Source organism: Scyliorhinus canicula, chromosome 12 (genome assembly GCF_902713615.1).
Source record: "Scyliorhinus canicula chromosome 12, sScyCan1.1, whole genome shotgun sequence".
NCBI classification, from domain to species: Eukaryota; Metazoa; Chordata; class Chondrichthyes; order Carcharhiniformes; family Scyliorhinidae; genus Scyliorhinus; species Scyliorhinus canicula.
This window is the reverse complement of record NC_052157.1, coordinates 10,431,152-10,444,564: the sequence shown is the minus strand read 5'-3', so window position 1 is coordinate 10,444,564 and position 13,413 is coordinate 10,431,152. Positions and strand designations below refer to the sequence as shown.

The 13,413-nt window shown below is 52.2% G+C and overlaps 1 protein-coding gene across 1 annotated transcript in view; it reads left to right on the top strand.

Annotated features, from left to right (window-relative positions):
* The window catches only part of itga11a (integrin, alpha 11a), a 209,188-nt gene that overhangs the window by 148,757 nt on the left and 47,018 nt on the right, over nt 1-13,413 (top strand). Inside the window, 3 exon segments of the mRNA XM_038813203.1 lie at nt 6,046-6,131; nt 7,388-7,529; nt 9,701-9,799. Coding sequence (XP_038669131.1) covers nt 6,046-6,131; nt 7,388-7,529; nt 9,701-9,799 — 327 coding nt within the window.

Genomic DNA, 13,413 nt, shown 5'->3' with positions numbered 1-13,413 from the left:
GCGGGCCTTAATGAAATGGTAGAAACGGGTCATCCCTGGATGGCAGAGGTCCGCGTGGAGGGAGCGGAGGTGGTCTATCTGCGCGCTGGTTACAGGTACCGCGGGACAGGGCATCAGGAGGCTCATTGAGCTTCCCAGGACAATACAAGATCTCATAGTTGTACATGGACAACTCGATCCGCCACTGTAAGATCTTGTCATTCTTAATCTTGCCCCTTTGTGCATTATCAAACATGAAGGCTACTGACCGTTGGTCTGTGAGGAGGGTAAACTTCCTGCCGGCCAAATAGTGCCTCCAATGTCGCACGGCTTCGACTATGGCCTGGGCTTCCTTTTCCACAGAGGGGTGGCAGAGTTCGGAAGCCTGGAGAGTTCTGGAGAAGAAGGCCACGGGTCTGCCCGCTTGGTTCAGGGTGGCCGCCAGAGCTACTTCTGATGCATCGCTCTCGACCTGGAAGGGGAGGGACTCGTCGATGGCCGCGCATCGTGGCCTTTGCGATGTCCGCTTTGATGCGGCTAAAGGCCTGGCAGGCCTCTGTCGACGGCGGGAAGGTCGTGGTTTGCATGAGGGGACGGGCCTTGTCAGCGTAGTTGGGAACCCATTGGGCGTAGTATGCGAAAAACCCCAGGCAGCGTTTGAGGGATTTGAGGGTATTGGGGCGAGGGAGTTCCATCAGGGGGCGCATGCGTTCTGGGTCAGGGCCTATCACTCCTTTACGCACTACGTAGCCGAGGATGGCTAGACGGTCGGTGCTAAACAAGCACTTATCCTTATTGTATGTGAGGTTAAGGAGTTTTGCGGTTTGGAGGAATTTCTGGAGATTGGCGTCATGGTCCTGCTGGTCGTGGCCGCAGATGGTGACATTATCGAGGTACGGGAAGGTAGCCCATAATCCGTACTTGTCAACCATTCGGTCCATCTCCCGTTGGAAGACCGAGACCCCATTTGTGACACCAAATGGAACCCTAAGGAAGTGGTAGAGGCGCCCATCAGCCTCGAACGCAGTGTACTTGCGGTCACTCGCGCGGATGGGGAGCTGGTGATAAGCGGACTTAAGGTCCACAGTGGAGAAGACTTTGTATTTTGCGATATCGTTTACCATGGTGGAAATACGGGGGAGAGGATACGCGTCCAGTTGCGTAAACCGGTTGATGGTCTGGCTATAGTCGATGACCATCCGGTTTTTCTCCCCAGTCCGGACCACCAGCACTTGGGCTCGCCAGGGACTGTTGCTGCCCTCGATGACCCCTTCCTTCAGCAACCTCTGGACCTCGGACCTGATGAAGGTCCGGTCCTGGGCGCTGTACAGTCTGCTCCGTGTCGCGACGGGTTTGCAATCGGGGGTGAGATTAGCAAACAAGGAGGGGGGGTCCACTTTGAGGGGCACGAGGCTGCAGGCAGTGAGGGGGGTATAGGCCGCCGAATTGGAAGGTCAAGCTCTGCAAGTTGCACTGGAAGTCCAGTCCTAGGAGTGCCGGTGCGCAAAGGTCAGGGAGGACAAGGAGTTTATAATTTTTAAAAACCTTCCCTTGGACCGTGAGGTCTGCGATGCAGCAGCCGGTGATGCGGACAGAGTGCGATCCTGAGGCTAACCTGATTTTGTGTTTTACAGGATGGACAGGGAGCGCGCAGCGTCTTACCGTGGCAGGGTGAACAAAGCTTTCCGTGCTCACGGAGTCCAGCAGGCAGCCCGTCTCATGGCCGTTGAGGTAGATCAATGTTGTCGTTTTGGGGAGCGTGCGTGGACGTGACTGGTCGAGCTGAATGGCCGCGAGCCGTGAAGAAAATCCATATTCGTCGTCGTCGTCCGAGTAGATGCTGGAAGAACCTTGCGTGCCAGTCCCGGAAGATGGTGCCCAGGATCCGCACGTGGAGTCGGGGCCCCAAGATGGCGGCGCCCAGGACCCGCATGTGGAGCCCAGGATCCGCACGTGGGGTCGGCTCCCCAAGATGCCAGCGCCCAGGACCCGCACGTGGGGTCGGCTCCCCAAGATGCCAGCGCCCACGACCCGCACGTGGAGTCGGCGCCCCAAGATGGCGGCGCCTGTGGGGCCCTTGTGGTTGAGGGGGGCGGAGTTAGCGGTGCCGGCGAGCTGAACCGAGCGGCTGGGAGCGGGGGCAGAGAGGCGCGCAGGCCAGGTGCAGGGGCCCGGGGGCGGCGAGTGGACAGTTGCGCGGTGCACTGGAGGGGCCCGGAAGGGCCCGGAGGAGAGAGAGAAGCACGCAGGCCGGGCGCAGGGGCCCGGGGGCGGGGGAGAGGTCGGCGCGGCGTACTGGAGGGGCCCGGAAGGGCCCGGAGGAGAGAGAGAGGCGCGCAGGCAGGGCGCAGGGGCCCGGGGGCAGGGGGGAGAGATTGGCACGGCGTACTGGAGGGGCCAGCAAGGGCCCGGAGGGGGGGGATCCCTGGTCGCTGCGCGGAACAGCAGCGACCGTTTTGACCTGGCAGACGGAGGAGAAGTGGCCCTTCTTCCCGCAGCTTTTACAGAGGGCGGAGCGGGCTGGGAAGCGCGGGCGAGGGTGTTTCGTGAACCCACAATAGCAGCAGGGCCCCGCGGACTTGTCGGGGCGTCCCACGGCGTAGGCCTGAGGGAGGTCGGGAGCGGCGGATGGCGGTGGGGAAGCGTGCCAGGAGGTCCAGGGTGGTGCAGCGCGGCTGAGGACATAGGCGCGGGCGTTTAAATCGGCGACCTCCAGGGAGGCGGAGAGAGTCCGTGCCTCAGTTAGGCTGAGGTCGTCTTTCTCCAGCATCCGCTGGCGGATAGCGGGGGACTGCATCCCAGCCACGTAAGCATCTCTGATCAGCAGTTCCATGTGCTCCGTAGCTGAAATTTGGAGGCAGGAGCAATTCCTCCCCAGGATAGCGAGGGCCTGGTAAAATTGGTCTAATGAGTCACCGGGGAGCTGTTGTCTGGTGGCCAGCAGATGTCGGGCGAATACTCTGTTGACTGGTTTAAGGAATTGTCCATTCAGCTTAAGCATGGCGGCATCATAATCTTTCTCTTCCTTGATCAATGCGTAGGCTGCTATGCCTACGCTGGAGTGGAGGATGTGAAGCTACTGTGCCATGGTGGGGGGGCTGGTTGCAGATTCCAGGTATCCTTCGAGACATGCCAGCCAATGTTGAAAAATCTCTGCAGCGTTCTGAGTTTGGGGGCTGATGCGGAGGCATTCGGGCTTGATCCGGAACTCCATCTTCAAAAATCTAACTTATTAAATTGATGAGCCATCAATTGAACGCGAGACGAGTTGCTGTACAAAAGTTAGGCTTTAATAAGCTAGAACTTAGCCCTGCGGTCGACTACAATAAATGGACGATCGCCGTGCGTTCTGACTATTTATACCTCGGTATGGAGGCGTGGTTAATTCAGCCTCTCGACCAATCAGAGAGCCATCACATGACTGGTCTCAACCAATCGGTCGAGAGGCACATGACCGACCAGGGCCAATGGTAAGCCGGTGTTCTGCACCAATGGCAGACAGCTATGCAAATCATACCACCACATGTGGGTTTCCTCCGGGTGCTCCGGTTTCCTCCCACAAGTCCTGAAAGACGGGCAGGTTAGGTAATTTGGACATTCTGAATTCTCCCTCTGTGTACCCGAACAGGCGCTGGAGTGTGGCGACTAGGGGATTTTCACAGTAACTTCATTGCAGTGTTAATGTAAGTCTACCTGTGACAATAATAAAGATTATTAATAGCTGTGGAATGGTACATCGATGCTCAGATGTGGGGAGAATTTGTAGTTATTTCGCTAAAGCACTAAATAGAGGCGCTAGTCACAAACATCTTTAGGATGTTGCTTACGCATGGAAACCTAACTCTAAAACAGGGGTGTGGTCATGTTGTGGTTGTGTAAATGGACTAGTAATCTACAGGCCTGGATTAAGAGTGCCAATCCCACCATGGCAAATCAAATTCAGTTTCTTAAAAAGCTGGGGATAAGACGTGTTTAGCAATAATAAACTGATGGTCGGATTGTTGTAAAAACCCTCATTGGAGGGAACTGACTATCCTTTCTGCGTTTGGCATTATATGAGACTCCAGTCCCACACCAAATTAATTGTCGTTTAAACTTTAATGCATGTAGACGTTTAATAAGAAAAATGAAATAAACCTCATGGCTTACAATAAATTCCACATGGATTCTCCACTATCGGTAACTCGGCGACTTCAGCTGAGCGCTCTGTGGGTGATAAAGTTATCGAGTCCAACAGGTCAACCACCTGAAATACAGCAGAACACTCAGGTGATGCCCTCTATACGGGAATTCAGTCTCCATCTCCAGCAACGGTCTAATCCTAAATATTTATCCCACCACAAAATTGCGGCATGTGTCGCTCGCTTGCAGAAGAGAAGGTGGATTGTCCTTAAGGCAGGAAGCCAGTATGTTTACAGAATGACTTCAACATTGGAAAGCTTATTTAAGCCATCACCTCAGCCTTCAAGCAGGCGATTCCTCTGCGACCCCCCCCCCCCCCCCCCCCACTCATCCACCCTCACTACAACCAATGCCTGACCAACCATCCCCGCAGCTGGGCTGGACCTGTCTCTCGAATATCCCAAATCCCTGACTGATTGAAAAGAAAGTGCGAGTGCCAGAATCAAAAGTGCTTCAGGCTGAATTGGGCTGATTTCATCGAGTGAGGCAAATGTCCAACTTTGCGTTCGCCAACCCCCCCCCCCCCCTCTCATACCATCTCAATTATCCAGTCACATTCGGATTGATGTCTGACATCAGTTCTGCTGTCAGTGTGCCCTTTAATCACTCTCCTGGTTGATCAGTTTTTATAAGCACCCTGTGGCGTGACATGCAGCCACACAGACTAGGAAAGCCCTCGATCTGATCCCAGTTTACGCAGAGTTAGCTGATCTTAGTCCGTCCGTGATTTGTGGATTTATGTAACGCTCCAACGCCACTTTGAAACATCTCCAAGAACTGCGCTTTCTTCTTGGTGGACAATAACTTGTTCGCTGCGCGCGCATGGCAGCCATTGTGCAGCTGCTCAATCGCCAGGAGCGCAGATGAGTTAAACTCGTTAATGTGTCTTTAATGATGGAATGTTGACCAGTCTGCCAATGGAATTCCCTCGGGGAACAGTGAGGGCATTCCAGTCACTGCACTTGGGATAAAGCAGCCCATCCCCTCCTTGTCCCCCCCCCCCCCCCCCCCCTCCCCCTTCTTGCCTACAGTTCTGTGGTTCCAGTTGGCCTTCAGCGAAGAGCCATGGCTCTCCCTGGACAGAAGCTTGTGGGTTCGAGTCTCACTCCGGAGACTTGAGCACAAGCATCTGGGCTGGCAATGCCAGTGCACTACTGAGGGAGTGCTGCACTGTCAGATCAGACATTAAACTGAGGTCCCATCCGATCCCTCAAGTGGATATAAAAAATGCCACAACACTATTCTTTTTTTTTAAATTTAGAATACCCAATTATTTTTTCCAATTAAGGGGCAATTTAACGTGGCCAATCCACCTACCCTGCACATCTTTGGGTTGTGGGGGCGAAACCCACGCAGACACGGGGAGAATGTGCAAACTCCTTACAGACAGTGACCCAGGGCCGGGATTCGAACCCAGGTCCTCAGCGCCGTAGGCAGCAATGCTAACCACTGTGCCACCGTGCTGCCCCACACAACACTATTCTGATGATGCATTTATAGCCGGGGTCCTGGTCAATATCCACTGACCTCGGTGCTGTTTGTGGGATCTTGCTGTGCGTAAATTAGCTGCCCCATTCCTCACACTACAACGGCGACTACACACGTCAAAAGCACTTCACTGGCTTCAAAACGTTTTGGGACATCCGGAGGTCGTGAAAGGTGCTAAGTAAATGCTATTCCTTCTTGTCATTTGTTTTTTTTATTAATTGTGAGCCAATGGTGGGTTTGTGTTGGAGTGGGATGGGTCAAGGACTGAACCGAAATATGCCATTGTCAATCAATGCAGTCCCTTTCGGGGTTCCTTGCCCTGGGGGTATCTGAGCATTGTGGATCTGTTCAGAGTGAGCTGCTCCTGGTTTACTGGTTTGCTTGGTTCCAATACAGCTCACCTTTTGGAGTGATTGCGGAGAAGATGAACACTGTGTGCCAGATCTGGTGCTGCGAGCTCGTGCTGATATTTCTGGCTCTCGGTGAGTAACTAGCTCTGTACAATGTAGTTAAGGGGAGTTCAACATCTATTAATTTGATAATCAGGCAGTCATGTGTTTCTCCTGGGCGCGATTCTCCGCCCCCCCACGCCGGGTGGGAGAATAGCGGGAGGGCCTCCTGACATTGTTCACGCCCTCCCGCTATTCTACCCACGCCACAAATCGCCGCTTGACGTTTTTTACGACGAGCGGCGATTCTCCGAGGCCGATGGGCCGAGCGGCCGGGCCTTCACGCCCGTTTGAACACGGCAGCAACCACACCTGGTCGCTGCATTCGTGAAACGGGCGCCGGATGCCCGTTTGGGGCATCCAGGGGTCCGATTGGGACGGGAGCACCGCGACTGTGCTCCGGAGGGGACAGGCCCGCGATCGGTGCCCACCGATCGTCGGGCTTGCGTCCAAAATGGACGCACTCTTTCCCCTCCGCCGCCCAGCAAGATCAAGCCGCCACGTCTTGCGGGGCGGCTGAGGGAAAAGACGCCAACTGCGCATGCGCCCACAGTGTCCTCCTTTCCCTTCCCCTCCCCTGCTGAGGTCTCCTCTGTCCTGCATCCACTGGTACTGCAGCTACGTGACTAGACAGGGTAGATGTTCCTGATGGTGGGTGTGTCCAGAACCAGGGGTCAGAGTCTGAGGATTCACGGTCAACCATTTCGGACAGAGATGAGGAGATATTTCTTCACCCAAAGAGTGGTGAGCCTGTGGAATTCATTACCACAGGAACTGGTTTATGCTAAAGCATTGAATATATTCAAGAGGCGGCTAGATTTAGCACTTGCTGAGAATGGGATCAAAGGTTATAAGAGAAAGCAGGATTAGGTTATTGAGTTGGATGATCAGCCATGATCGTGATGAATGGCGGAGCAGGCTGGAAGGACCAAAAGGCCTCCTCCTGCCCCTATCTTCTATGTATCTATGTACTTGTGTTAGCATCACAGTGCTACAACCAGTGAGCAGTGGCTAGACCTCAGAACAGCGATCTTAGTAAGACATTACCCCCAGGTTGCTTCAAATTGTGAGGGAAGCTGCTGAATGTGGGTTGTGGCCTTGAGTGATGCCTATCAGCCGAGAATGAGGTTTTTGTTATCAGCTGGAATTCTGTAAGTGGTCAGCATGGGGCCACCCATTGGTGGAAATGTTCTGCAGTGAGGAACAACCCTGCCAAGACCTGTTGTAAAAATGTCATAAAACGGCGGTGATGTGATCTGGCAGTGAAACATAACATAACTCTTTTTCAGGCAATTTCCCTTCACTGTTGTAAACACAAGAAGGAGAATCTCTTTGGATGCCTGGCTGGAGAACACGCGAGAGAATGCGTACAGCACCATTCTCAACGTCACCTTCTCCCGCAACCTGCAGTTTGCAACCATCGTACAGAAGGTAAGAGATTATTCAGGATCATAGAATTTACAGTGCAGAAGAAGGCCATTCGGCTCATCGAGTCTGCACCGGCCCTCGGAAAGAGCATCCTACTTAAGCCCATACCTCCACCCTATCCCCGTAACCCAGTAACCCCATCTAACCTTTTTTGGACACTAACGGCAATTTAGCGTGGCCAATCCACCTAACCGGCACATCTTTGGACTGTGGGAGGAAACCGGAGCACCCGGAGGAAACACATGCGGACACGGGGAGAATGTGCAGGCACCGCACAGATAGTGACCCAAGCCGGGAATCGAACCTGGGACCCTGGAGCTGTGAAGCAACAGTACTAACCCCTGTGATCCTCCACTCACATCTTCCCAGTTGGCTGGCGATAGTGCAGGAAATCATCTACCTCCCTGGAATATTGCCACTCACTAAAGCTCCTTGGCAAGCTGAGTCCACCCTGTCCATTGTGCCATAGATGCAGAATCCTGACTAGATCGTATGTCAGTGTATGGCAATCCAAAAGAGTTGATATTAAAGAATAAAGTCATGCTTAAAAACCTGGGTTTTTGTTAATGTACAGACTTTGCATCACGCATTCCTGAGTAAAGCCTGCTCGACCTAAAAGGAATGGATTGTTTCCTCATCAAGGGCAATACTGTTGGGGAGCAGTTACATTGCAAAAATATATTTCGCTCCCCTCTTTGGTCTTCTGTCTAATTTTTGTTTGAAGCTCTCTGTCTTGCATCTCATTTCCAATCCTTTCCCAGACTCCTCGTAGCGACCTGTTGTCTTGTGTTGCGAGGTTACTGCGGAGTCGCTCTGCTGACATCAGCCAGTGAACGAGCCGACAGACACTGGGTCAACACACCACCTTGTTCAGTGCTGAATATTAACCCAAAGTGATCCATTCCCCAAGCACCTCCTACCGTGACGCCCCCATCACCCACCAACCCCTTCACTGGCAAGAACTATCTCCTTTAAATAGGTCAATTTTATAAAACATAATCAAGTTGAATGAAAAGGATTTAACCATTGAAATGCCGCTGTCAGGTGCTGAGTGATCTCAAGTTGTGCCTTGTGGGTGGGTGTCTAACGGGTTGTAACGGGGCGGTTGATACTGCGAGGCGGAGTTGATAGTTGCACCATTCAAGGTGGCTGTTATTTCCATTATGTGTGCCACAGAGCACCACCCCACGTCTGCGACAAGCAATGTTTGCAGTGGCCTCACCCAGCTGACAGAAGGACCACAGAGTTGTGGCCCAGATTTGGGGAGGCAGTGGTGTAGCGGTATTGTCACTGGACCACCAATCCAGAGACCCAGGGTACTGTTCTGGGGACCTGGGTTCGAATCCCACCACAGCAGATGGTGAAATTTGAATTCAATTTTAAAAAATCAAGAATTAAAAGTCTAATGATGACCACGAAACCTTTGCCGAATGTTGTACAAACCCACCTGGTTCACTAACGTCCTTTAGGGAAGGAAATCTGCCCTCCTTAACCGGTCTGGCCTCCATGTGACTCCAGACCCACACAGCGATGCAGTTGACTCTTAACTGCCCCCCATTGAAATGGCCAAGCCATGAACTCAGTTCAAGGGCAATTAGGGATGGGCAACAAATGCTGGGCCAGCCAGTGATGCCTACATCCCAAAGAACGAATTAAAAATTCAGTTGCGGACAGATTTCAGGCCTTAAAGGTAAACGTAGAATTTACAGTATGGAATCAGGCCATTCGGCCCAACTGCTCTGTGCTGTTTGTTTATGCTCCTCCCACTCTATTTCGGGCTCAGGCACTAAGGGCGGGATTTTACAGCCCCTCCCACTAGCGGGATTTTACAGTCCCACCAAAACCAATAGACTCTTGAACGGCTCGCCACATTTCCAGCCCCTCCCCCCGCCACGACGGGGCCACGAAATCCTGCCCGGAGCCGCCCAGGGAAGTGAAATTATGTTATTACGGCGCTGTGCCTGTTTTACAAATGAAGGCCTGATGACTTTAGGCCAAGAAGTGAATTTATTTTCCGTCACCAAACCTTGTCCGCTCGGTCGTTGTGCCTCGTGGCTTATTGCAGCCTGCAGTCACACTGCTGCTCCCAGTCCAGTGATACTCCCCCCCGAGTGGGGGCTTCTCATCGCAAAGCATTGTCATTGGGGACCAACCTGTGCCGTGTCTTTTTACAGGATGATACCGAAGTGAAAATTGATTGCAACAATTTGGATAGATGGCCCAACAACAAAGTGTGCACTGTAGCATACCCAGTATTCAGGTCACAGTCCAAGGTAAGAGATGTTCATTTCAAAAAAAGAGGGCAATAAATATTCCGTACTCCCAGAGTATTCCTGGACTCTCAGAATGTGGGTGCCTGGGCTTTATGACCAAAGGCACAGAGCACAAAAATTCCCTGGGTAGGCGGTACTCCCAGAATGGTGTCCAGTCTATTGTAGGATGTGTGCAGATTGGTAGGTCTCATGAACTGGTTCTGAATTGTTTTTTTAAAGTATTTTTATTAAGGTTCTGCAGAACTTTTCATAATAAAACAGTAGTAACCATAATAACAAAACAAACTAGAGTGAACATTAACATAGTATAAAAAGAGAATATACAATAACAATTAAATAGACATTACCCCACGCGACCCAGTCACCCCACACCATCCCAACGAAGCACTCCCTCCCCCCCCCCCCTCCACCCACCCGCCACCCCCCCTACGGATTGCTGCTGCTGCTGACATTTTCATTTTCCCCGAGAAAGTAGACGAACGGCTGCCACCTCCGAGAGACCCCTAGCGTAGACCCTCTTAAGGCAGACTTTATTTTCTCGAGGCTGAGAAACCCAGCCATGTCGGTAACCCAAGTCTCTACACTTGGGGGCTTCGAGTCACTCCACATTAATAAAATCCGTCTCCGGGCTGCGAGGGAGGCAAAGGTCAAGACGTCGGCCTCTTTCGCCCCCTGAACTCCCGGGTCATCTGACACCCCAAAGATCGCTATCTCTGGACTCGGCACCATCCGTGTGTTAAGCACCTTGGACATTGCCCTCGCGAACCCTTGCCAGAACTCTCTAAGCTCTGGACATACCCAAACATGTGGACATGGTTTGCAGGGCTGCCCTTGCACCTCACACAACTGTCTTTTACCCCAAAATACTTGCTCATTCTCGCTGCCGTCATGTGTGCCCAATGGACCACCTTAAATTGAATTATCCTGAGCCTGGCACATGAGGAGGAATTAACCCTGCCCAGGACCTCTGCCCACAGACCCGCTTCCAACTCCTCACCTAGCTCCTCCTCCCACTTGCCCTTGAGTTCCTCCACCGGGGTTTCCTCCGCCTCCTGTAGTTCCTGGTAGATATCCGACACCTTCCCCTCCCCCACCAAGGTGCCGGAGGCCACCCTGTCCTGTATCCTCAGTGGCGGCAGCGTCGGAAAGGCCGCTACCTGTTTTTCCAGGAAGGCCCGTACTTGTAGATATTTAAAGGCATTTCCTGGTGGCAGATTAAATTTATCCTCTAGTGCCTTCAAACTGGGAAAGCTTCCGTCTATGAACAGATCTCCCATCCTTCTGATGCCTGCCCTCTGCCAGCTCTGGAACCCACTATCCATCCTACCCGGGATAAACCTGTATTTGTTACATATCGGGGTCCAGACCAACGCTCCCTTCTCCACCTTCTTGTACCTACTCCACTGTCCCCAGATCCGCAGTGTCGCCACCACCACCGGACTTGTGGAGTAAACTGGTTCTGAATTTTGTATAGTTTAACGGTAAATGGGTGGGATTCTCCACCCCTACCCCCTCCCAGCCACGTGTTTCCAGCAGCGGGAGGGGGTACGCTGTTTGCTGACGGCCAAATTCTCTGTTCCGGGGGGGTTCTTCTCCACGCCGGCCATGGCGGACCATTACACCGACCAGCGCGGAGGGAAAGAGTGCCCCCACGGCACAGGCTCGCGTCCCCCCCCCCCCGGGGCCAGATCCCCACGCACACCCCCTCCCAAGTACTCCGCAGGCCGCCTGCAGAGCCAGGTCCCACCGGTAAGGATCTGGTGTATTTCACGCCGGTGGGACCCGCCGAAAACAGCCGGCCACTTGGCCCATCGCGGGTCACTGCCAACGGTCAATTGACCCCTCTACCCTGGGAAAAAGTCTCTGGCTATCCACTCTGTCTATGCCCCTCATAATTTTGTAGACCTCCATCAGGTCGCCCCTCAACCTCCTTTGTTCCAGTGAGAACAAACCAAGTTTATTCAACCTCTCCTCATAGCTAATGCCCTCCATACCAGGCAACATCCTGGTAAATCTCTTCTGCACCCTCTCTAAAGCCACCAGTTTGATTATGGTAGGAGGGGTCTTTGATTATGCTGCCCGCTTTCCCCAGGCAGTGGGAGGTGAAGACGGAGTCAATGGATGGGAGGCGGGTTTGTGTGATGGACTGGGCTGTGTTCACGACTCTCTGAAGTTTCTTGTGGTCCTGGGCCGAGCAGTTGCCATACCAGGCTGTGATGCAGCCAGATAGGATACTTTCTATGGCACCTGTAAAAGTTGGCAAGAGTCAGTGGTGGACATGCCGAATTTCCTTAGTTTCCCGAGGAAGTTTCGACGCTGTTGTGCTTTCTTGGTCGTAGCGTCGGCGTGGGTGGACCAGGACAGATTGTTGGACATGTGCACCCCTAGGAATTTGAAGCTGTCAACCATCTCCACCTCGGCCCCGTTGATGCTGACAGGGGTGTGTATGATACTTTGCTTCTTGAAGTCAATGACAGATCCTTAGTTTTGCTACCACTGAGGGAAAGATTGTTATCGTTACACCATTCCACTCGGTTCTCTATCTCACTCCTGTAGTCGTGTGTGTACAGGGAGTAGAGTAGGGGGCTAAGTACGCAGCCTTGCGGGGCCCCGGTATTGAGAACTATAGCAGAGGAGGTGTTGTTGTTTATTCTTCCTGATTGTGGGCTATGGGTCAGAAAGTCGAGTATCCAGTTGCAGAGTGAGGAGCCAAGTCCTAGGTTTTGGAGCTTTGATATGATCTTGACTGGGATTATGGTGTTGAAACTGGGATTATGGTGTTCTCAGTGGCTCAATGGTTCTCAGTACGTTTGAGGTATCTGGTGATTTTTCTTCTCGTTCCCTGGCCTTTAGCCCCAAATCTACATTTTCTGATCTTTCATCCATCCTTTTTTTGCCTGCCTGCAGTTTGAAACACTCCAATCATTCCGCCTTCAATCATAGTCAGGTGGCTCAGCACTGCCACCTGCTGTTGCAGTTCAGGGAATGTGTACCTAATCTGTACATCTTCGGACTTTAATATCTGTTATTTCATTTTTTTTTCTATCGAAGCGAGCTCGTATTCTCCACGTATTCAAGTTCCGACTCAGGACTCGTGCTGTTCATAGTGTGTTTTAAAATGGCAATTCTGAATGCTGCTGATTTTAAAGCTGTTTCAAGCTCATTCTGGCCAAGAATGAAACCTTTTTTTTTAGCTCCCCCGTGCTCGGTCCTCTGACTCCGCATTTTCCGGATATTGAATCTGAACCTCCATGAGGTTTGATAGAGTCTTCTGCTGCCGTGTGGAGATCTATTTCTGTCTTCAGCTTCCAGTCCTGCTTTGCAGCATTGTTGTCAGGTCAGAGTGCGGCTCTTTCAATCTTTCACGTTTCAAACTTCTTCTCCGGTTGCTGTGATATTCTGGGTTGTTCAGATCGCTGCCTCCATGAAGTAAGATGTTGTGTGTAGCCCGGTAGGTCTCATGAAGAGATTTTGCATCTTGTATAGTTGAACAAAGTGTTTATTGACTGCTCATGAGCTGATACCAGGGGATAAGAGAATTTAGTTATGAGGATGGGTCCTTTTCATTAGAATAGAGAACATTGAGAGAAAGTCTAAAAGAGGTGATTAAAACA